The 25,235-nt window shown below is 39.4% G+C and overlaps 2 protein-coding genes and 1 pseudogene across 3 annotated transcripts; all 3 read left to right on the top strand.

The window, feature by feature from the left end:
- Positions 1-754: 754 nt before the first annotated feature.
- Positions 755-1,760, top strand: LOC147854240 (uncharacterized; annotated as a pseudogene).
- A 3,832-nt stretch (positions 1,761-5,592) lies between these two features.
- On the top strand, positions 5,593-9,272 carry LOC147854239 (Transducin/WD40 repeat-like superfamily protein). Of its 2 annotated transcripts, none has more exons than XR_015531069.1 (8): positions 5,593-5,855; positions 7,129-7,231; positions 7,333-7,440; positions 7,531-7,640; positions 7,718-7,825; positions 8,003-8,043; positions 8,491-8,622; positions 8,770-9,272. XR_015531069.1 is itself a non-coding variant. In XM_087331648.1 (8 exons), the coding sequence occupies exons 1-8, from the start codon at positions 5,641-5,643 to the stop codon at positions 8,851-8,853; spliced, it is 906 nt and encodes a 301-aa protein (XP_087187774.1). In that variant the 5' UTR covers positions 5,594-5,640; the 3' UTR covers positions 8,854-9,272. The 2 variants fall into 2 exon arrangements, 1 of the variants encoding a protein (XP_087187774.1); XM_087331648.1 differs by having other exon boundaries at positions 5,594-5,855; positions 8,003-8,048.
- Positions 9,273-10,482: 1,210 nt separating this feature from the next.
- On the top strand, positions 10,483-16,120 carry LOC147854238 (Plastid-lipid associated protein PAP / fibrillin family protein). The gene is made up of 11 exons (XM_087331105.1): positions 10,483-10,774; positions 11,880-11,933; positions 12,002-12,076; positions 12,163-12,285; positions 13,535-13,726; positions 13,811-13,894; positions 14,358-14,450; positions 14,552-14,605; positions 15,494-15,576; positions 15,665-15,772; positions 15,843-16,120. The coding sequence occupies exons 1-11, from the start codon at positions 10,553-10,555 to the stop codon at positions 15,913-15,915; spliced, it is 1,161 nt and encodes a 386-aa protein (XP_087187231.1). The 5' UTR covers positions 10,483-10,552; the 3' UTR covers positions 15,916-16,120.
- Positions 16,121-25,235: the final 9,115 nt, after the last annotated feature.

The raw sequence follows: 25,235 nt of genomic DNA, 5'->3' as shown, positions 1-25,235 counted from the left end.
CCACCACTTGGGCCACTAGTCTCGTACACACCATGATTGCCTGACCGGATTACTCAGGAGGAGTAATCGAAGGTGTTCTCCAAGAGGGAGTAACATACCAGTCGCTGAATTTGGTGTATACTTTCCTTGGATATTGTCCAACAATTTTAGGTTACTTGGAGAGTTGTCACCAATAGTGGAAACCATTATTATACAGTATACTTAATGATGATTGTGGCCAATTTTTTATTATTAAATATTAGAACATAAGAAAAAGAAGCAAAATAGTAGAAATAAATAAAATACTAAAAGGATTTAAAAAAGGAGCAAAATAACAATCTAAAAACTAATAGTAGATTAAAAAAAGAAGAAAAAAGAAAAAAGAAAAAAAGAAAAAAAGAAAAAAAGAAAAAAGAAAAAGAAAAGTTAAATTTCAATAAAAACAATGAAAAGCAAAATAAATAAATAAACAAGGGTTAAGAAAAAAAACGGAAATAAATAATAATAATAATGTGGTGGTCACATGAACCACACCTAGATTAGGCCCCTACCAAGCCCCATGCACCACACATAGACCACACCCAAATTAGGCCCCTACCAAGCCTCATGCACCACACCCAAACTAGGCCCCCACCAAGCTCCATAATTAGTAGAGCTAATTGGAGCGGGAGAACACCCTCCACGCTAAGAGAGAGTCTATAAAATGTAACTTGAGACATAATGAAAAGAGGGCTATTCTTGAGAGCATTTCACATCTTGAGCATTTCACATCTTGGTGGAGAAGACGGGCCAAGCCACCCCAACTCACGACCCCAACAACGCCCGCCACGATGCAACACGACAACAACGACGGCAACGCAAACTCGATGAATCCGGAATTCCTACAACACAATCAAGGACACCAGCCCACATCGCCAATCGACCAACTGGTTCAAGCTTTGTCCAACATCATTTTACAAGTTAACCATACTAACCAAGCCATGTTGTCCTTTCTTTCAGCACGATCTGAGCCACAACAAAATCTCCCGGACTCTTGAGTTCGCCCAAAACCGTTCGCCGGCCTACCATCGGAAGACGTCCTCTCTTGGCTGGATCATTTCGAAATGGTGGCCAGTTACCACCAGTGGCCACACCCTCGGAAGGCAATGGAGATGAAGACACTCCTCGAGAATATCGCGGCAACATGGCTTGTACAACAACCCGAAGAGACACGCAACGACTGGGATCTGTTACGGGCAGCCATGATTCGGAATTTTGCTCATCAAGACTCCCGCCAGACGGCCCTACAACAACTTGAGTCAATTACCCAACAACCACGCGAACCCATCACCCAGTTCGCGGTTCGTTTTGTGCAGATCCTATGCCGGGCTGACGCCAACATGTCGGAGGACATGAAGTTGTTTTTTTTCTGGCCGCGTATACGACATGACCTCCGCCGCCGTGTACGCGATCAAGGCCCGACGACACTACACGAAGCCATCCTCACTGCCCAACGCATCGAAGCTACAGACGCGCACGACATGCACACACCAGGTAATCTCAGTCATGATCATACAAACACTATACCAGCCGTCACTCCCATGGACATCGACATCCAGAACGCGCAATTACGTGCCAAGCGTGCATTGCCCGAACGAGACAGCCAGGGACGCCCCAAATGTTTCTACTGCAACAACTATGGCCACATTCGGCGTCACTACCGAAAGTGGCAGAATCACCAACAGAAACAGAACGTCCAATTAGCTGACGCTGCCTCCCTCTCTGAGCTCCCGGAAAACTAATGTGCGGGGTGCCGCAGGGAGAGCCGCCCCCGCACGTCCACGTCTCCACGTCCTCAACTTCTCCCGTTTCTCCCACGATCGAGCCGCCCCTGCACGTCCACGCCTCCACTTCATCAACTTCGCCCGTTTGTACCACAATCGCCCGCCTCCAGCACACGACCCAAGAAGTTCTCCTCGACTCCGGCAGCAGCATCTCTTCCATTAGCGCAGATTTAGTCACCCAATTACAACTTCCCACGAGCCACGCACCGCCCATTAAAATCCTCTTCGGCGACCAACAACGGGTGTACCACTCACATACGCAAGTCAGGTGCATGCTCACCATTAGTTCCGCCCAGATCCACCATCGTTTCTACGTCCTCCCGTGCCAGTTGTTCCCAATCACCTTGGGATGTGATTGGTTCCTCCATAGTCGAGCCTGTCTCGATTTCTCCGCACAACAGCTCATCCTCCCAAATCACATTCCGATCGCGCTCTTCACTACTCCGCGGGATACCACCCACATCAGCAACACACAGTACCTGATATCACCGGCGGAGCGCATCAACGACATCAAACGGCTCCTCGCCACCTTTCCCTCGTTGTCTACACCACCTGTAAAACCTCCCTCGGTCCGTTTTCCGATTCACCACACGATTCCTACAGGCAACGCCCGCCCCATCAACGCAGCTCCCCGACGTCGCTCGCCTCTCGACCACGAGCGCATCGACAACGCCGTCAAAACTATGCTCCAACAAGGGATTATCACACCTTCCAAGAGCGAGTGGATCTCGGAGCCACACATGGTAAAGAAAGGGGATGGTTCTTACCGCTTGTGTGTTGACTTCCGACAACTGAACCATGTCACCACCCATGACCGATACCCTCTCCCTCGTATCGATGACCTCCTCGACCAGCTTGGCAAATCAAAGTACTTCACCTCCCTCGATCTAGCCTCGGGATATTGGCAGATCCCGATGAATCCTCACGATGCCCACAAAACTGCATTCCGCACTAGGAAAGGCATTTTTCAGTTCACACGGATGCCCTTTGGCCTATCTGATGCGGGGAGCACATTCCAGCGAATGGCTAATGCCATCTTCGATGATCTCATCACCCGCCGTGTCGTCATCGTCTATCTAGACGATATTCTGGTACATACAAGCACTTGGGTAGAACACCTTCAAGTCCTTCGGGAGGTCCTAACTTGTGTTCAACGCTATCGATTGCAGCTGCAATGGAAGAAGTGCCGATGGGGTAGTACGTGCCTCCGCTTCCTTGGGTACGTCATCTCCTCTGACGGAATACAAATGGACCCGGAGAAGACAGAAGCAGTCCAAAAATTCCCACGCCCCACCACAGTCAAGCAGCTTCAACGCTTCCTCGGCCTCCTCACGTTCTCTCTTCGTTTCATCCCACGGCTAGCCGACCTGTCAGCCCCACTACGCGCGCTCCTACAAAAAGACGCACCCTTCCTGTGGACCGAAGCCTGCGAATCTAGCTTCCTGCAGCTCAAGAGAACACTCCAAGCCTCTGACCTCCTGGCCCACCCTGATTTCACGAAGCCTTTCCATCTGCAGACGGATGTCTCTAGTGTCGGCCTTGGTGCGGTCCTGCTCCAATCCGACGACAACGACCAACTCCGCCCGATTGCCTACATCAGTCGGTCACTTACCAAAGCCGAACAAAATTACTCGACAACTGAAAAAGAGTTCCTCACCATCGTCTGGGCATTCCATCGTTTCCACCCATACCTTCACGGATCAAATACATCAGTCGAAACAGACCATCAGCCATTGCTCTCCCTCATAAAGAAGGCTCATCCACCCGGCCGCTTACTTCGTTGGGTTTTGGCGCTACATGATTACACATTCACTCTACGCTATCGCCATGGTCCACAAAACATCGTCGCCAATGGATTATCCCGCATATCCTTTCAGGCGAACCAGATCACCTCCAACACAATCGATTTCCCCATATCCTCGTCCCAAATGGCCAACATGCAACAACACGACAAACAAATCCAAGATATCTGCCACCGCCTACGAGCTGAACCGACATCATCCCTCACCAAGCAATTCATGATCCAGGATAATGTCCTACTTTTTTGTCAAGTAGGCAAAGAACCCCGAGTCTACGTGCCTGAGCAACTACGCCAGTCTTACCTTCGTTTCTTCCACGATCACCCGTTGTCCGGCCACTTGGGTTTTCATAAGGTGCTCGACAAAATTCGTCGCAAATTCTATTGGCCTGGGCTACGCCACGAGGTCGCCTCCTACATCAAAGCATGCAACTTATGTCAGGCCATCAAATCACCTCAAGTGGCTCAAGGCCTCTTACATCCGATACAAGTTCAAGCTCCATTTGAAATCGTCGGATGGGACATTATGGGCCCCTTTCCCGAGTCACAAGGAGGGAACAAATTCATCCTCGTCATCACCGAGTACTTGACGCGTTGGGCTGAGACGGCCGCTATCCCAAATGCAAAGGCTATGACCATCGCCTCCAAACTATTGGAGAAAATCATCTTCCCCCACGGTTGCCCACTCCAAATCTTGTCCGATCGAGGACCCCAGTTCAACGGTGAGCTCCTACGCCTCGTTTCAACACAACTAGGAATCCAACAGTTATTCATGTCACCCTACCATCCGCAAACGAATGGGTTGACAGAGCGCCTCAATCGAACCTTACAACAACAAATCTCAGCCTACATCGATCCGCTGCACTCAACCTGGGACCGAATCTTGCCCTTCGTTACGCATGCCTACAACACAACTGTGCAAGCCTCTACCCGCATTAGCCCATTTCGGGCCCTTTACGGAAGGGACCCGCGCTTACCCCCAAAAGTGGCAGTCCCGCAACCAACCACACGACTCCACGCTGACGGAGTGTCTTGGTGGTCCCACCTACAACAACTCCAGCCCCTCCTCCGCAAAGCCATCACGAGCAACCTGCACCAGGCACAACTACGCCAAAAACGACAACACGATATAGGCCGTGTCAACCATCAATACCACATCGGTGACAAAGTCCTCGTCTACTTCCCCATCCGTCGTCGCGGTCTCAGCGAATCGCTCATGCACCGATGGATCGGTCCCTTCGAAGTTCAAAAGCAGATACGCGACACTACATACCTGCTCCGCCGCGCCTCCAACAACCGCTCTACCTTTGCTCACCAGTCTCGCATGAAGCCCTTCCATCAACTACCACCGCCCCCGCCCACACTCATGCCTACGCCCAGGCCCGTGTCATCCCCCCGTCTGGAACCGTCGTCCACGCCTCGTCGCGCTTCGACTGCACAGTAACTTTTTTTTTACAAGGGGGAATTGTGGTGGTCACATGGACCACACCTAGATTAGGCCCCTACCAAGCCCCATGCACCACACATAGACCACACCCAAATTAGGCCCCTACCAAGCCTCATGCACCACACCCAAACTAGGCCCCCACCAAGCCCCATAATTAGTAGAGCTAATTGGAGCGGGAGAACACCCTCCACGCTAAGAGAGAGTCTATAAAATGTAACTTGAGACATAATGAAAAGAGGGCTATTCTTGAGAGCATTTCACAATAATATGTAGAAATAAAAGAAGTAAATGAAGAGTATTAAAGAAAAAAATTTAAGTTTGTAAACAAAATAAAGAAGTAAATGAAGCAAATCAGTAAATATATATAAAGTAGAAATTTATATATTATCATTTTAAAAATAGAAGCAAAAAGAAGAATTCATGAGAACGTGAGCACAGGAACAAAAACGGGAGGGGCATTTTCGTAATTTTGGAAAATCAGGCACCAAACGAAGAACAGAGGAAGACAGGGGAAGGAACAGAGGAAGACAGAGGAAGGAACAGAGGAAGGGGTGAGTGAAACAGAGGAGCAGGAGCAGGAAGAGGTGTAGGCTATGGCGAAGGAGGAGCATGGTTTCCCCACCAGGGAGGCCAGCGTCCTGAAGGGCCACGAGGGAGCTGTTCTTGCTGTTCGTTTCAATTCCGACGGGAACTACTGCCTTAGCTGCGGCCGTGATCGAACCCTCCGCCTCTGGAACCCCCATCGTGCCATCCCCATCAAGACCTACAAGGCCCACGCTCGCGACGTCAGAGACGTCGACGTCTGCAGGTGTGTCTGAACTCACCTTCCTCTCTCTCTTTTTTCTTCTCCCCCCGCCTGCTAAAATTGGCCATTTCTAATCCCTGATGAGTCTGAAATTTTTGTTTGAAATGTGGGCTTTGCCTTTTAAATTCCAAACCAAAATCACAAGTTCGAGGCATTTCCAACTTTTCAATCACCAAATTCTAAAGGTGTTTCTATTTTGAATAATGCACTTGTAAATTACAGTGAAATCAAAGATTCGTCTTTCCCCCAACAGGAGTGCTCGAGATCAATGCATCTATATCTTCAGTTTTTTGATGCATCAAGAGGAGCATTATGTACTTCCTGAATGCATTTATAGGTGTATTTGACACTTTTTTAAATGCATTTATAGGAGTAGCATGCACTTATTTCAAAATTCATAAATATATATGATCTATGGATTTCAAAAACAGGGCCACCTATTTGGGATTTTTTTCTTTATCAATCCAGCAAGTTTCTATGTTTTTTCTCAAGATTGACCACCTATAGACTGTACAAATGGAAATCCATTAAGAGAGAAAAACTCAATTAAATACTATTTTGCCTCACTTCCTAACCTTTGAACCTTCTAAATGGTGTCCTCTTTGTTTGAAGTAAAGATATTTAGGTTTAATCTTTCGGCATCTCATCATTGGACAAGAATCACGATGAGCATCTATATTGTATTCTCATTCAGCAATCAAATTATTAGCTATATTCCTGCTAATTGCAAGGTGAAACTCTCCTCAGATGGCTTTTCGGCAAACAAATATTCATTTCCATATCATTTACAAGAATTAGATATGCCTTTCCATACTGTGTACAATTATCAGTACTCCATGTAAGACATTGACAACAGTGGCCATGCAACGACTTCTATCTCTCTTTCTCTATCTCTCTCTCTCACACACACACACACACTTAACATCTGTCAATTGATTTCCAGCATTTTAACCAAAAGATGATGCTGTGAGCTTGGCTACATGGTTTCCTATAGGGTCTCTAACCTGAGAAAAGTTAAGGGGTTTAACAAAAACTAAAGAAGCATGACCCAACACCCTAGGGAAAGTGAAAAAGTTATTTTACCTTATTCTGGTGCCTAAATCCCATCAATGTGAGAATCCCAACGAATCAATTCTATTGTGTCTGATCTCTGTGATCCATCTTCACTTATTTTCATTTGTCTTCAATGCCCTTAACTCTGTTTTCATTTACCTTTGTTTATTTACTTCCTAGATTCAAAAAATTTCAGCGAGTGCGGAGGTTCTTTTTGTGACAGGGACAATACAAAACTATGTTCCTGTGGAGGTGATCGACAAATATTTTACTGGGATGTCTGTACAGGACGGGTTATTCGCAAATTTCGAGGCCATGATAGTGAGGTTTTTATTTGACGCAAGCCTTCTGTTTTGAGGATGAGTACTTTATAGTAGCCTCCTAAAATAGTGTAATTGCCCCCCCTCCTCGTGACCTGTTTGGGCAGGTGAATTCAGTAAAATTTAATGAGCTCAATTCAGTTATTGTTTCTGGAGGGTACGATCGTTCTATCAAAGTTTGGGATTGTCGATCACAAAGTGTGGAACCTATTCAGGTACTATTGGATGATCGATGTTTGTAACACATGTTTTGTCTTCAATTGATTGCACATATATGTAACCATTGTATGATATATTCATCACAGATGATCGACACATTTTCAGACAGTGTAACATCAGTGGTTGTGACACCAACCGAGATCATTGGGGGTTCTGTTGATGGGTCTGTACGGACATTTGACATCCGAATTGGCAGGTAGTTCGGAGCTCTATATGAGACACAGATGCATAGATTGGCTTATCTAACTTCCTTTTATTTGATGATATGGACAGGGAATATGTGGATCTCTTGGGACAACCTGTTACAAGTACATTTCTATCACATGACCAGAAGTGCATACTAGCAGGGTGTTTGGATTCAACAATACGACTAATAGAAAGGTGAGGAGTGTTTGATGTCAATCTTGTAATGAGTTTGCTCACATTTGAATGTTATTACGCAAACTCTTTATGATCATGGTATGAGAAGCTTTCAATATTTTAGCTGTTGACTTTTTAAAAAGAATTCGTTGAGTTGATGCTCATATTAAGAATTTTGTGTACCTTACCTTTTTGAAGGTCTACTGGTGATCTGCTTCAAGAGTACAAAGGGCATACATGTAAGGTGAAAATGTTGACTCAAATAAAGTGACCAAGAATTGTAGACCATTATTATTGTTATTATTGCAAGTTGTCATTGCATGTTTACATTGCCAAAATTTATATGCAAGTTAAGAAAAAGTTGACCATTTTAACTTGCATTTTTATTTCAAGCATCTTAAAAAGCATAATTCATAACTCTGGATTGCTTATTACTCATGATTATGCTGCTACATAAAGAGTCTCTCGCTGTTGATAGCATAGTTAGCCAATCACCACTTGTGCACTTTGACCACTATATACATCCATGCATCTTAGTCTCTGTATAAATCCATCCTTAGTGATGCATTGCCAGATTGATTAAACCTTGTATCTATATAATGAACACTTGTGTTGTACACCAAAACCTCACCCACTTTTCTGACTCATTCAAAAAGTTTTACACAGTTTGCTGCTGTTAATTTCAGTCATACAAAATGGACAGCTGCTTGACAAATAGAGATGCTCATGTTGTGAGTGGTTCAGAGGATGGAAATATCATTTTCTGGGACCTTGTAGATGCCTCTATTGCTGTATCCTTTAAAGCGCATGCTTCTGTGGTAAGTTCTTATGTCCTTTAGGCATTACAAAATCGTAGTTAAGACAGGTTGAGTTAATTTAAATCTAAATACAGTAGAGATAGATGGCTGATGAATTTTATTTCACACATACTGCTTGCAAATTGAGAATTGAATATTGTGATGTAGGTGACAAGCGTGAGTTATCATCAGAGTGAGAACTGCATGGTTACATCATCGGTTGATGGCACAGTGAAAGTTTGGAAGGTTTGATGGGTTGTTGGTTTTGTTGATCTTTGGCCTGGATTCTCGGAGATCACCCACTGTACATATTGCCCACATCATGAAGATGCAATGAAAAGATATAAATTGTGTAATTGAAGGCATCACATCATTTACCAGCTTAGATCTGGGAATGCTCTAGGCAAGACAGCATTGAATGGAAACTTTGGTATCAGCATGATATCATTCGTGTATGTACATTTGCTGGGGTGACTAGATCGTAACAAAATGAAGAACTTGTATGAGTCTCGGGGGCCTTCAGACTTGGGTTGGAAACTTTACATCATTTCTAACATATTTGTGGGACTCTGCAAACTGATTGCATTTTGTTCTTCCTACCTATGTTTTTATCTTAGTTTCAGGAGATATGTAGTTTTTCTAACTTGATTTATATTTTTGCTTTTTCATGTCTTCCTATTTTGCCAATTCACTGTCTCATTTCTTCTTCTTTTGTGGCTTTTGTCTGTCCTCTATCCACGGGTTCTTCCTCTATGCATGGATGCTAGTTTGAACAGGCTAAGTGCAACTTGATAACTACAATGATCACAAAATAATTTCCAATGTTATGACATGCTATACCATGTTCTTTAGCTATTAGGTATATCCACACCTTGCTTATACTTCTTAGCTTGTAATTACACATGTGGATCTTTCTTGAGATTTCTCCAACATTTTTTATGCACATAAATGCGTTTTCCCAGAATATGTAGCATAATTAAGAGGAGAAGAAGAGAAGTCATACCTAGTGAGTCAATGAAATACCTTGAGCATTGCGATTAGTCTCCTATTGGATAGAAATTTCACAGTAAAGCAAAGGTATTGGTGTTTGTAACAAATGCGTATTTATTGATGGTCTCTTTCAAGATATGTTTTCCTTGGCATTGAAATTCAAGGTTGTGAGAGGTAATAGCTTGTTGAAAGGAGAAATTTATGAAGCGTCTTTATAGAACTTCAATGGAGCTGCACTTAGCTCATTGGATATCTATCTAATAGGGCAAGCATAGTAGGGTTCCCACAACATTGTAGAATCTTGTTGGTAGGCCACATGACTCGAAATTCTCATTGTTTTGAATGTCAAAGTAGTGCTCTAGTGATGTTAGATGTAAATATGGACATCAGCCTACATGTATGAGATGTTAGATGCAAATATGGACATCAGCCTACATGTAGAATCGTATGAGAATTAAGTTCACATTCCCAAATGTCTTGAAAACATTATGACCAATGCAATAGGTCATTGAATCATGCTCAAGGCACACCCTAATGTCGAAGAGCATTCAGCGCAGCAAAATGGACACAACCTTTGTATATGTCATTCCATGATGAAGTATGTATTGAATTCATTGGTCTACTTCCGAACCCCTTGAACCATGAATCATGATCACTTCTCCAAAGGCCGGTTAGAATACACCCGAAAAACTGGATGTATGAGCTTCGTCGGGTCTGGTTTCGAACCCCCGAAATGCGGCAGTCAGTTTTCTGAGAATCGATGGAGAAACACAGGAACTAATACTGATGATGATGATGATGATGATGATGCAGGGATGGATGTAAGGAAGAGATGGATGGATATGGTGATACATATCAATGAGATAGGAAACTCTCCATGGAAAGTGTAGTAGTAGTAGTAGCAGTTACTGGCAGGGTAGAGGAGAGGAGAGTGGGAAGAAGAAAAGGTTAGGCAGGAGTGATGATGACTAGTCTGCACCTTCATGGCTTTCTTCTCCCTCCTTCCACCAACGTTTCCCTGCGTGCCTCGCGTAGGTCCATAGTTCGATCTTCACTCCCTTCAGTCTCTTCTTCTTCTTCTTCTTCTGTCATCAAACCGATCCAAGAAGCAGAGCGTGACCTCATTGATGCTCTCGTCGGAGTTCAAGGCCGTGGCCGTGGAATCCCTCTCTCCAAACTCGAGGTATTTCTGCTCTTCCTGCTGTGTCATTGCTGCTTTTGTCTTGAGTAGCAAGGCCATCCTGTCTTTTTTTTCTGTTGGAATACAAAGATATTTGCATTTTCCATGAGCTTTGTTTCATCAATTCTGAAGTGACTTGGGGAAGTGATGAATTTTCCGTTGGAAGAACCTTTCATTACACACAGGGAGATGCATCCGGATCTCATTGGTGGTCAGATTATGTCAGAAGGAGATGTATGTTTGTGTAGGGAAACAGAACCATCTTACACACTGGGAGGAAGCCATCATTGCTTTTCTTGGAGCATTGTCAGTGCTTCTGCATTTCTGCACCTTCATTGCTTTTCCTTGAAGATCACACTTCGGTTTTGAATCATTTTTCATTGAAGCTTCCTCTCATTGATTGTCAAAGTATGTTGGAACTAACTTTATGTGGGGTCTCATTACACAAGTAGGAAGCACCATGAGTGTGTTATCTTGTTTTGCATAAAAGCCAGCTCAGAATGAAGCCAAACAGTGGCAAACAAGAGCAAAAACTCTATTGAGTTATGATGGTTCCGTCCCCAACTTTGATGATGTGATCTTCTCTGTAACTAGACTTTTGCACTAGTTTTTGATGCTTAGGATGAAGTACTGAACCATCTAACCAAAGTGATATCAGCTCATATGCCACTTGTAGAAGATATCTTGTTGCCTATAGAGATATTATGAACTATTGAGAGGAAATCCAAATCCCTTGGAGACAAATTTACATCCATGTAGCTAAATTGAACTATTAGTAGACTTGTGAAGATGAGGACTCGTCTTCTTTGAAAGGTTTCTTGTGTAATGATTATGTACCGTGATCCCTTTGATCTATGTAGCATCATCAACGAAGAAGCTTGAATTGTGTAGATATGAGGAGATATCTTGGTAAAAAGCCCATTTGAAAAAGCAAAGATAAAATGCTAAAGGAAGATCTGAATGCAATTACTACACAAGATGTGACAGGGGAGGATGTGAAATAAGAAATTGTTGTATATCTCCCCCAGGACTAAATAATTGAGAGAACTATGGGGCAATATTTCTAATAAATGCCTTAATGAAATCTCTATTTGTTCATTGTGTGCAGAAAATATCTGATGCAGTGAAGTCATTAGAAGCCATTGGTGGAATTGAAGAACCTGTAAGTTTCCAAGTGTATGTGTCCATGTATGTTTATTGGATTTTCTCTAAATATTTATTTTTTAACAGACCAGTTCAGACTTGATAGAAGGCACATGGAGGCTTATGTTCACTACTCGTCCTGGTACTGCTTCACCCATCCAGGTAAGATATGTTCATAAATCATATCTCAAAGCTTAAGTTTAGCTGCACCTGGGTTTTGTTTCTAATTTCCACGTTGTTCCTTGTAGAGGACTTTTGTAGGGGTGGATGCATTCAGTGTTTTTCAGGAAATTTCACTACGAGGAACAAGCGATCCTCGAGTCAGCAATATTGTCAGATTTTCAGAGGCGATTGGTGAACTAAAAGTAGAGGTATTCTTGAAAGAGTCAATTAATAAGAAGTTAAGATAGTCACACAAAACAGAATGAATAGAGAGGACAAAATATAAAGAAGTGGGAAATTCCAAGCAGCATAGTAGTTGATTGAGACTGCAACACACATACAACCCAAGAGAAAATTCTCAAGTAAAGATGGATGATAAAGAAGTAACAGATGACTGAATGAAAGTAGCTGACAGAGAAAATAGCTCACTGATCAAAGTAGATATCTATGACTGTATGAAAGCTATTATTTCTTCTGCATTATATGATGGAGATGAGAATTATTTCCTCTTAATGCTTTATTCTCTCTGTTTGGGCACTATCCTAGATTTGAACACTGATTTTATAGCTCAGTGGCTGAGACATGTAACCATTTTTGGACCCTAGGATGAATAAGAAGTATTGGATTAAGTGGCGGTTATCTTTTGCCCAACATATTGGCTTTCTATTTCCTTTATTTGTATTGATTATGAAGGGTCTTACCTTTCTGAAATTCTCTTTGATGTGTGGCGTTAAGCAATGGAAAGGTCAACCCTTTTGCTTATGTAGAAGATTGGCTTTGTCTTCTTCTTGGTTTCGTACAGATTCTGTAATCTAACTTCACGGAATCTTGAAAGGAAATCATGTGGATTCTGTACTTAACAAAGACAAGCCATTATCGTAGCAGATTATTATATAACTTCCAATATAACAAACATGTAGTATCTCAAAGTGAGGAATAATGAGGTGAAAATATACCGTGAATTGCTCAACAATATGAATGTAAGAATTGACACCCTAGGAAGCTCATATACAATGCTGTTCTTTTATCAAATAAAATGCATTTTCATGGTAGTCACTCTATCGTGGTGGCCTCACAAATTTGTTCCTCATATACCCACACCTATGCATCTCTAACTTAGGGATTACCATTTTTCACACATACACGTTCGGTTTTCTTTTATGTGGCATTTTTCGTATCTGGCATAGATATGTATATAAATACAAATGCATGTGCGAAGGAAATGCTGGATAGTTTCATAAAATACAATAGCCTCTTATCTTTAAGTTCGAGTGTTTTAATCAATGCAGGTAACTTTTGACATCAGAATTTGTTTATATCTTTGAACATATCGTTGTCCTGCAAAGTTTCATGTCATTAATGTGGTATTGTTTTTTTCTTTCAGAATCTGTTGCTAGTTTTTATGTTGGATACGTTGGACATGAGAACCTGTTGGCTAATGTATAGTGATTATTTCAGGCTGCTGCATCAATTGATAATGGAAGGCGGATTTTATTTCGATTTGACAAAGCAGCTTTTTCTTTCAAATTCATTCCTTTCAAAGTGCCCTATCCTGTGCCCTTTCGGTTACTTGGTGATGAAGCAAAAGGCTGGCTTGAAACCTCATATCTTTCCCCTAATGGAAATATCCGTATCTCTAAAGGCAATAAGGTCTCTTTTTATATCCTCCAGTGCGCATGCAATGTTTATCCAATGCTTGAGACTTGTAAGTTGAAGTGCTTTGGTTGAACACAGGGGACTACGTTTGTGCTACAGAAAAATATTGAGCCACAACAACGATTGCTACAAGCAATATCAATTGGACAAGGAATTGAAGAGGTAATCAGTGTACATCAGGAATGCATATCTTTATGCTCATAAGAATTATACTGACGAAATTGCTTGCAGCAGTAGCCTCTAGGACCATGTCTTTGATAGAGGTCTCCAAATGGTTGGGATGTTGCTCTAAAGCTTCACTTATCTAAATTGAACATGTCATGTTGGATTCCTAAGGAAGATGGTTCTTGTCAAACTCACTTTATTGCTGTATTAGGATCAAACAGTCTATGAGGTTCATACTTGTTTTACCTTTTAATTTCCACATAGATTAAGCTTATTAGAACTAACCGTTGATGACTGAAGTTTATTGGCATATCTCTAGGCACAGCCCAAGTTTCTGCATATCTTATCGTTGTGTACAAAATATATCTAGATTTTAATTCCCTCAGACCTTTTTGACAGATATGAACATTATAAGGACACTAATAGTTGGATATTTTCTGCGCTGGTTCTTTTTTTACAGATTATTGAAGAGCTTGTGCCAACGAATCCAATCCCAAATTCTGCTGACTTGGAATATCTTGCGGGAAAATGGCGACTACTGTGGAGCTCGCAGGTCCTTAACTTGTCTATCTTGTGTTTGACAGTTTTTATGGCAGTACCTGAGCTTAGCATCTGTGGATTCTGACAGCTTCTGTCTAAGATTGTCTTGTTCAGACAGCTGATGCAAACTGGTTACAAAAGGCCACATCAGGATTTACGAGCTGGCAGGTATGTTTTCTAATGTTTGTTAAAGACCACATGCATATCAACTTTTCAAATCTGAAGTTGTTTAACCCCCTGCTTGTGAAAACTGTGGGAAAATGTCGTATTGTTTAGTAGTTACTCCAATCTATAGCCATCTGTGTAAGGTCTTGAGTTGTCAAAATAATCCTATTGAAGAAGGTTGATTCTTATTGTTTAAAATATTTTTACTACTCTTAACACTTCGTAATAGACTGAATTTTGTTTCATCCCTATAAAGGCTGTTCCTTCTGAATGTGGTTTGCTGTGGTAAATATGGCTCATAGATTCTGGCATTCACTTGATATAAATGTATGATGAATCCTTTTCACATTGTGGCTGATGCTCCAGATAAAATTCAGTGGGTTTGAATATGAAACTGGGACAGTCTTTGTGCATCTAATTTAAGTATTATTGAGTGTCAAATTTAAGCAATTCTATACAGATTTTTTGTGGTGAAAGATTTTCAATCAAAGTTTGAGCCCGTGTTTGAAATATTGAATATATTCTGATAACTTAGTTCATTCTTCAAGGATACTTGAGTAGATTTCCTATCTATGTTTGGGTCAACTTTCTAGGCATTAAGAGAAGTATTGTGATTTGTGAGTCTTTATATGGCATGACTTAGTTGTCTTTACCCCATGTATATGAAATGGATTTGTCTGGAGTACGCAATTATGTAGGACTCTTTGATACTCACAACATCTTTCATATGAAATAATATATTGTTCATCCAACTCTAATGAGACGTATTTGGCATTCTTTGTAATATTCTTGTAGGATGGCACCCTATCAATGTCCAATGTCATCTAATCATCAAATAAGAATGTTAATGAGATTCAACTGTCTTATTCTACTACTCTTGAATTTTTACAGATAGTGAAGGCAGACAGTGGGAGATTAGAAAATTTGGTTGAGTTCCTCCCTGGAATAAGGCTTAGAGCTAAAGCTATATCTGAGTAAATGATATATTTTGGAGTTTAGATTACTTATTTATTTATTCAAAGGATCATGATGGATCTCTCTTATTATGTATCACATGTGTAGGGCAACTTCAGCTCAACGTCGTGATGTCAACATTGAAAGTGCTTCTTTGGAATTGGGGTCTTTGGAGATTCCTTTTAAGATCAGTGCCACGGGGTTTACTGAAATACTGTAAGTTTCTGAGTTTTTACATTTTAAATAAATGGATAATATTAATTCTAAGATATAATAAATTATCCAGGTACCTGGATAAGAAAATCCGTATAACTCGTGGGAACAAAGGAAGCACTTTTGTACATGTCCGGGATGAATAGGCATGCTTCGATGGAGGAATACATAAGACTTGACACAACATCAATGCAAAAATAGGCATCTTCATATATAAGCATTTGAAATGGGTGTACATATTGTAAATGATATTATTCAACAATGAAGCCATCATCAGTCATGAGCTCCATATTGAGATTACAAATTTCCAGTACCATCATAAGTTAATAAAGTGAAACCCATTGTATGTAATTTTGATAGCATGGGCAACTACTAACATAGAGCAATTTTAAAATATATGTTTTGAACTTGTGGGGAGAGAAATGGGAACCTTTCCAGTTGCATTCAACATGCTAAATCATTCAGCTTAATCTGATATGCATAAGTAATTTGGTTACAGAATCCTATGTGATTGGAATTACATAGGGAATTGAGCTTTCTTTTCACGTCTCCAATTGTGTGGTAAGAGCAAAAATCTTGGCATAGGTGACAAGCATTTGTAAAAGATTACAAACAAAAACAGAAGTATGTTAGATACATGCTGACAATAATGTATAATGTAGTTTTCAATTTGTTTTCTAATCCTTGTCTTTCGTATTAAGTACGTTGGCATAGAGCATAAGAAAATCTAGATGAATCTAAATTTGGCATAATTGCCTAAATATACATGGAAACGACCACGTTTCCCTTTCCTCATGCGTGATGTCACAAACAACAAACTATTCCCAAGCTCTGCCGAAGTGGTTGTTACCATGCAAATGCAGTTTTAATTTTATGCCTCAAGGGGATTTTGGGTTTTGGTCACATCATAAACTCTTTCAAACACAAAGACCTTTTATGCCTCATTTTATGTAGTATCCTACTTGTAATGCTATTCTGTGCATGAATGATATTCATTATAAGTGTATATGAATGCATATAGTTTAGATAAATGTGGAAAACACAAGAATCTTGAAAATAAATCATGACCTTGACTTTATAAATTGTACATTGATATTTAGCTCTAGTGTTTATGTATTCTTCTCCATTTGTTAATGTTACAGGTATGACCATAATGTATCTTGTGGTAGTTTGTATTGTAGTTTTTTACACATGCAGATAAGAGTGTAAGGGTTAATTGAAAACATAAGGGAGGGATGATTACTTTTAATCCTAGGGATTGCTACAAACCTTAAGGGCCAAGTGTGAACTTGCCTAGGGGTCTTGGGTCTAGCTATGAATATGAGGCCTAACTAACCTCATTGAGAGATCATTTGACTATGTTGGGACTATGATCTTGTATTATGTGCAACTTGAAGCCCCATATTAATGGTAAGGGACATCCTTCAAGGCTCAAGTTCATTTTGATCCCTTCACTTGGGGGTGCTCGAGTAGATCAACACCCGTCTTCCTCTCTCTATCTCTTTATTTTCTTATATGTTTCCTTATTTTCATGTTTACATTAAAATATATCTCTAACTTTAAACTAGCCACATATTTTAGTTTTTAGTTTTTAAATCTTTGCTCTTATTTGTAGCACTATACTATTGTTTGTAGCATATCAAAATATGTTCTACAAACTCATAGCACATTGCCTAAAGGTCTTCCGAGATCTGGTGCGCCCCCCAAAAGAATTGATCTTGGATATATGGTTCACGATTATCAGTTGCCTACGAGAGCAGCTAAATGAGTTTTGGAACCGCTCAGACAACGTGGTCACTGCTCGGTTATGTTTTTGGCAAAAATGGAGCGCACTGATGGTGACACAAGGAGGAAACAGCCCAAGGTGGAACTACCAACCCCCTCCCCTTGTTGGTTGTTTCCCACTGACCTCCTACCCTCCCTCCATTGAGGGCCAGGGATCAAGTTCATGTTGACCAGCAATGGATATCACTATTTTTGAAGATATGTTTTTATAGCTCTAGGTACCTACTTACATTAAGTAGACAATATGAGAGGATATGTGTGTCGCCATGGTTGCTTTCTCATATTCTAGAACTCGGCTATATATATGAGTCTCCTTTTATATATAAAAGATATGAGCCTCTTTTTAACGGATGACACAACCAGTACAATTGTTGTGAGTTGTGCAACCACATTGTATAGCCTTTCTGTAAAAAACTCTCCTAACTAATGGGAAAGTAGCCTCTTTTTGAGAATAGAAAAGTGAAAATTTTAGCAATGCCAAAAAGAGAATGATATCACTTTTACAATACAAAATCTTCCCTCTATTTAAACAATTTGGTATGTTTTGTTTCATTATTGCATTATTTCCCAATACCAAGAATGTTATATTGCATTACACTATCAAGTTTGGCGTGTAAATATTGTTGGGTTCTTCCCTCCTACATGGAGGAAGAGGTCCAAATATTTCATTGGGTCTATGTTTTTTTTTGCCACATTAGTATGTGGATGTGTATGTTGTAATGGGTCCAAACTAGTATGAAAAGGGCTCAAATACAATTTCTACTTATAGGTTTTTTCTTAGGGGGTAATAAGGGGTTTTTTTAGAAACATAACCCTTATTATTACTATTTCTGTTTTTTGAGAATATACTAAAAAGAACACACAGCAATAAAGAAAAGAGAGAGACAGATAGAAGATAGATGTAGAGTAGCTAGCTACTATTCTTGCCTCGATCGATGACCAAACGACCTCCAATCGTGGCCAAAGTTTAATGACTTGTTCTTGATACTATCTTCTTCAAATCCAACAGTTGGATTTTTTATTTTTGATCTCTCTATCTTCATAGATTCTACTCTGATAAGATTTTATGAATTTGTGAAATTTGCCACTATATGTGATGATTTGTAGAGATTTGTTGATCCAAGGACTTACCTTGAAGATTGTAACGCCTCTAGTTTTGAACTAGAGATGAAAACCTATTGAACCCACTGGATTATTTCTTATTAGTGGAATTTTGGTGCCGTTGTGAACGATCCTGTGGTTTTTCCCCACATCAAGGTTTTCCACGTAAATCTCGTGTCTCTTTGATCTTGTTAGTGTTCAAGTTTGGAGTTTCTTGCTAAATTGCTATCAAGATTAGTTTTGGTTTTGATTACTATGTTCTATTTTTACAACACAAGTGGGGGAAAGATTTGTTAGCTTTCATGTGGAAGAGTGGTATTGTCTTGTGCTTCCCCAACAAATATCAAGTTTCAAACCCTGGCCCCAACTTTTTCAACATAGAAAGTGAATCTCGATAAGAGTTTCTAAAACTTTGACTATTCTTTGTTATTCCATTTTCAATATTGTTTTTCTAAAATTTGTATTTTGTTTAGATACGTGTAGCAAATGGGTTTTGTTAGCTCATTAAGGTCTTCCTTGTTGGATATTTTAGTGATGTGTCATTATTATACCATGTGGTGGTGTACTCTGCAAAATGAATTTGGTTGGCACCTTGTATTCTAGCCTTCCAATATTGACATATCTTTTCATTTCGTAATATTCGCATGTTTTGAATAAAATAATTGATTACAAGATGATATTGCTTCATTATATTGGTTGGTTTGGTTCCCAAGTTCGGTATAGTATCTTATATGTGGGTATTTATTTGGAATGTGAATGTTGGATTCTTAGTTTGTGATGATCAAGAAATAGATTGCACAAATCTAAGAATGATTAATCATCATCATTGTTGCCTCCAATAGTATAGCAATCTTTTATATTTTGTCATAAGGATTGTCTTCATATCAACCAGAACTATAGACATATAAACAATACATGTGCACTCCTCCAAATATGTGGTGTGCGTGCATTGGCAAGCATACAAGGATTATGGAGTGGGTGGGGACAAAGCCAAGCAATTGTATCTTGTTATAAACAAATCAACCATAAAAGACAATTTGGCCACTTGAGGCAATTGTCTATCTGGAAATACAATAGTTTAGCATTCATTGATCAGTTTGATATAGGTTGGCATCCACATGCAAAAGTTGGAATAGGAGATCCATGCTTATAGTCTTTCTGGTCCATGTGAATGCCAACAATAATTAAAATTCAATAATGAACTAGGTAGATATATATGTAGAGAGAGAGAGAGAGAGAGAGTTATGTAGAAGCAAGAACACTCATCAATATATTGAGTTGAACTTTAGGCTTTAGTAAATGCATGAAAGGTTCACATATGCCTTTGTAAAAAGATGGGGTTTTTTGAACCCGGTGTTGGTGTTGTTGAGACTGTTGAAGCTACACGAGCGTTCAATACTTCTCTAGTTAATTATGTTGCAATTTTCTTTGTAATAGTGGACTATTTTGTATATTGCATTGGGCCATTTTATGTTAATACCAATGGAGGATATTTTTATGGGTAAAAAAGGTTAACATATGCCAATAATATTGAAAGAATCGTAAACATTAGAGAACTAATTGTGCAACAATCAAGTTCATAAAGAATACGGTAGTTTTTTTATATATAATTAGGCTTTTGAACTAATGTATAGGTTTCTTGTTTGAAGAGAAATAAAGTCAAGCTAAATTATTGTTGTCTTCTATCTATAACTTATAATCTAGGTCCAAACGAGCAAATTCAGTCCAATACCTTTGGCAATGTCGTGACTCCGCGAGGAAATTTGGAGTTGTTCACATCAACTTGTTCTCCAAGAAAGAAAAGTCTTTTCATATTCTACTAACTTTCCAGAAATTTGCAAGCACAAACAAATCCACATCCACATCCACACACATTCATGAGAATTATATATTGGTATTTAGTTATATCATACTTGTTTGTAGTATAATTTACAACCCACGTGCATGATAACCTCATATAAAGTGGCATAAATTGTATTTCCGAAGGTGAATATATCCATCTACAATTAACAATGCTTTCTCAAGAGTGAGCTTATGTGAACCACCTAAACAAACATTATAAATGTCAAAGTATCTTGTGAGGTAGGAACAATACTCAACCAACGTGATAAGTTAAAGCAATGTGTAGTTCAAAACTTCAATGGCGGAAGTCAGTTGTTACTTTGTGGTAATAATCCATTATAATTCACTAAAATGAATTGTTTGAAATATTATTGATTTAATATGAAACTAAAATGTGTTCTCTCGAGGAGGACCCTCGGCGGACTTTATATATACATTCTTAATATACAACAAAAAACATGTTTTCAAACAGAGTACGAGAAGAATTTGTCTATAAGGGATGTTGTAGGCCTAGTTCATTATTATTTACAGTGGAGATCATTAACTAAAATTTTCAAACTTATCACTTTCCAAGGCACATTGTTTGTGTTTGAGTTTGAGTTTGCATCTAGTTTTCGCTTGTGATTGGATATGTGTTGGTGCTAGTGATGGTACATTTTGATTTGAACCCAATAATGTATATGTGCTACTTATTGTCTTTGTGTCAAAATATAAGCTAGAGATTGATGCGATAGAAAGTAATGATATGCCCATCTAGAAAGTTCAAGAGTATGAACTTGATATTGGGTGCTTGGAGACTATCTATTCACACAATGTAAGATTGGAGAAGTTCTTGAATGTAAGATTGGATGAGTTCTCAATGCTAACTATGTCACAACCAATAGAATCCAACTCTCTATAGCCCCCCAAATATTAGCAATTTTAGTGTGTTTAAGATTGAAACAAAATGGTCTCCCTTCCCTTAAATTTGCATAGATGGTTGGAAAAATATTTACCTATTTCTATTTCTCGAGAGTCATGTCTGTTTCTAGATCCTCTAATTCCCATTTTCTGATTATGAGGAATGACTTAATTGTTTGCAAGATCATGGAATGTGAACCAATATATTATAAGCATTTTATGCAACGCGTCTATTAAGGAGTGTATGATCCTTTCTCTCTTGATCGATTAATATTAAGGTTATCTGCTCCCATTGAAGCATGAATGATAAACAAGAGTATGGTTTCTTTTTAAACAATCAGTCTTCCATAATCTTCGTAAATGGAAAAGCACCTTTGTAGGGCGGATGTGATTGCCAAAGTTTATCTTTGGTTAAGGGATGACTCAAATATCTTGATGCTTAATCTAATAAATAATGCATGGAATTTAAGAGAATTACCAAGTGTAGGAAATGAGGAGTATCAAAACTCATCTAGAAAAAGGCCACATGTGAAGCTCTAGTAGACTAGCAACCGATCACGCATGTGTCAATGGTTTACAAATTGTTTGTTGAACTACTTGCGCGCAAGATGAGTGATACCTATTCATGGATTTGCATACAGAAAAGGCTTTTGGTGTAGTGTAAATGTTTTGACCTCTTCTAGAGGTTTCCCACCAATACTATGATGGGTGTTACAAACATGAATGTTTGCCTCATGTTCTTTAATGATTCTTCCATTCCATGCAATTGATCATTCATCCATAAAGAAATTAATTGTGTCTTGTCCCTAACTACATGATTAATCACATAACTTTTCTAGAATCAATTGATTTATCACATTATGTAATTCACATAACCTATATTAAATTCTTCCATAGTTTAGATGCCAATTGTTTGGAGATGGGGGGTTGTTAAATTGATTCATATGTATGGCATCTAGTTGAGCAAAAGTGATCTATGGTGTGGCATATATGTGCAAAAGCAAGGATTTAAACCCACATCTTAGTGTTGAGAGCCTTATAGTTGTGAGTTCAAATCCATAAAACAATCCTTGATATTTGAATTGCATGTTTGATATGAGGCCTAGGATAAATTTTATTGAAGTTCTTGTTTCATGCAACATTAGATCCTCTTAAATATATGATTTTACAATTTCTAGAAATGAAGGGTTTCGTTACCTTAAGGTAATGCTAATAACCAAACCTACCCTCTCCACTCAATTAAACTAATTAAGCAATAGTTCCTTATTAGTATAGCATATATGTGGTTATAAGTAGAACTCTGACTGAAGCATGGTTGTTTCGGGAGATAATAGATAAAGTGAGTGGTTAGAGTCCTTATGTTCTAAGTCATGGGTGACAAAATCATCTCTTTTTCTTGCCCTTGGCTACTACACTCTACCCCCCTTAAAGAGAAATCTAATGTAGAAGGCATTTGCACGTATGTGTTTGTGTGGAGAGGGAGAGAGAGAGAGATCACTACAAATATATTGTATCATCATGCATTGACATCATTATCTTGGCTATCACCTAAATAAAAAAAGGTATGGAATGTATCTAAGTCAAATGCAAGGTGGTGGAAAATATTACAACGTGGTTGCCATTCAATCTGCCATTTCGTGCAAAGGTATTCATATGGAGAGTCATGATCGGTGGGTTTCCATTAGATTCAGCCTTAAAGAGACGAGGACTAAGGGACTTGTTTCTTTTGCACCATTCCATTGGATGACAATACACATAGATTCATTAAATGTCCTACAACGTGCACTATTTGGAAGTATTTATCATAAGTTTGGCAAATTTTAACCTATTGTTGTTTGAGACCTCAACAATGGGTTTTTTCTTAGTATGTTCAAAATGGTTCAAATGATGAGATGGAGATATTGCTCCAATTTTTACGTTATTGAGGACTACAAGACAATTGGAATATGTGTAATGCTTTCATGTTTGATAATAAATACGGGGTGAAAGCCGATATGAAGAAGTTGAAAGGTATTCTTATGTGGAATTTCTTGATGTTAAAGCATGTGGGGCTCATTTCCTCAAATGCATATTCAGGTTTTTTAATGGCACTACTGGATGCCCCTCTCCCTACATAGGATAGTTAGGTAGAAGAGACTAAGAAGTGTTGTAACTATGGATTTTACATACAATTAATATAATTGTGTGTTTTTACCGAGAGAGAGAGAGAGAGAGAGAGAGAGAGAGAGAGAGAGAGAGAGAGAAGAAAGAAAGATATATTAACGTCTTCTAAGACCAAAATTGGCCCATGAAACAATTGGTTTACAATAAAAATGAGGTATTTACCCATTCATCGAAAGTGAAAAAAGAAAAAGAAAAAGAAAGGACGTAAATCAAAGAGTTCTAGCAAAAAACATGTTCTACAAGGAAATGACTTTATACTAGGCCTAGTTTCATTTCCATCGATAACCATAGATTTTGTGTAGGGTAATAAAATGTTAGAATGTCATGTTGTCGGTTAGAACTTAGCAATCAAGAGGCACGAGGGACATGTATCCACTACCTCCTATCACGAGTTGACGAGAGGCTACATTATCTAGTAGGATGCAATAACTAGACTTCATGTCAACATAGTTATTCTGATGCTTTTGAAAACTAGATGTTGAAGCATTCCAACTCTCACTGATCTATAAGATGAGGCATGGCAAATTGGAGTCATCAATGGAGACAGGTGGAGGTGTGATCAACGTGAAAACATCCATAAGACTGAATCACATGCCTACAAGAGGCTGCTTCAACATACCAACAATGAAACGAGGGGACATAACAATAGTCTACAAGTGTGTCATTCATTAATTAGAGGATGACGGAAAAAGAGCATCACAATTGGCATGTAGAATCCAAACGACTCATGATATGTCCGCAACCGAGTGAAACCTCAAGGTGTAAGATCTCATAAACCATCCATGTTCAATGGTCGCCTCGTAAGCAAAGGCACGGAAGAGAGGTTGGACGACCAACAAGAAGTGTCACACAGGCGTACCTTATTCGAAAGTCTTCTTGAACATCCTTTCTAGGATCATGGACCACATTGTAGCTTAAGGTGTGGATGGTAGAGAGACCTCTCTCTCTCTCTCTCTGTGAAAACACACAATTATATTAAAAAATGTGTGTAAAAAACACTACTTACAATGGGTGTGACAATGGAGTATGGTCACCCATTGACTACACTGCATGGGTAGTGGAACATGTTGAATTGCCAATTCGCTCTCTCTCTCTCTCTCTCTCGGTAAAAGTACACAATTATACATATTAATTGTATGTAAAATCCACTTAGTTACAACACTTCTTAGTCTCCTCTACCTATCATATGCTTATGTAGGGAGAGGAACGTTCTGAAATGCTTCTCTCTCTCTCTCTCTCTCTCTCTCTCCTCGTATAGACTTACTCTCTCACTCTCTCTTTGATTGTTGCCTTCATGGTTTACGCCATAGCATAAAAGTCATAAAATTGAGAGACCGAACTTTAATCCTTGCCATGGGCCAAGCCCCATCTTATAGGGATCTTAAAAAGCTATGCATCAAGCCATCTCTCTCTCTCTCTCTCTCTCTCTCTCTCTCTCAAGTTGAGACCATGAAGCAAAAGACTTTGGGGTTTGAAAGTCAAATCTATACATAAGAAGAAGAACTTAAAGAAGGAAGAGTTTAGTCTCTTTAAAAAAGGTTCGCTATTTTTGTTAATGTACAATGTACATAGTATTTATATGTATGTATATATTACACCTATGGAATTCGCCCACATACATACATACAGAGAGACACACAGACAAAAAAAACAGAGAGACAGAGAAGGCCTCTCC

The sequence above is a fragment of the Azolla caroliniana genome, unplaced genomic scaffold (assembly GCF_043228905.1).
Source record: "Azolla caroliniana isolate FFs.n. ecotype wild unplaced genomic scaffold, voAzoCaro1.0.p SCAF_15, whole genome shotgun sequence".
NCBI lineage: Eukaryota > Viridiplantae > Streptophyta > Polypodiopsida > Salviniales > Salviniaceae > Azolla > Azolla caroliniana.
The sequence above is the reverse complement of the archived record's forward strand: the minus strand, read 5'-3'. Positions and strand labels throughout refer to the sequence as shown.

Coding starts and splice junctions, on each gene's coding strand:
- LOC147854238 (XM_087331105.1), top strand. CDS start 10,553: ATGATGACTAGTCTGCACCTTCATGGCTTTCTTCTCCCTCCTTCCACC. Junction 13,895..14,357: donor TTGGACAAGGAATTGAAGAG/GTAATCAGTGTA, acceptor CTTTTTTTACAG/ATTATTGAAGAGCTTGTGCC. Junction 14,451..14,551: donor GACTACTGTGGAGCTCGCAG/GTCCTTAACTTG, acceptor TGTCTTGTTCAG/ACAGCTGATGCAAACTGGTT.
- LOC147854239 (XM_087331648.1), top strand. CDS start 5,641: ATGGCGAAGGAGGAGCATGGTTTCCCCACCAGGGAGGCCAGCGTCCTG. Junction 7,441..7,530: donor AAAGTGTGGAACCTATTCAG/GTACTATTGGAT, acceptor TATTCATCACAG/ATGATCGACACATTTTCAGA. Junction 7,641..7,717: donor TTTGACATCCGAATTGGCAG/GTAGTTCGGAGC, acceptor TGATATGGACAG/GGAATATGTGGATCTCTTGG.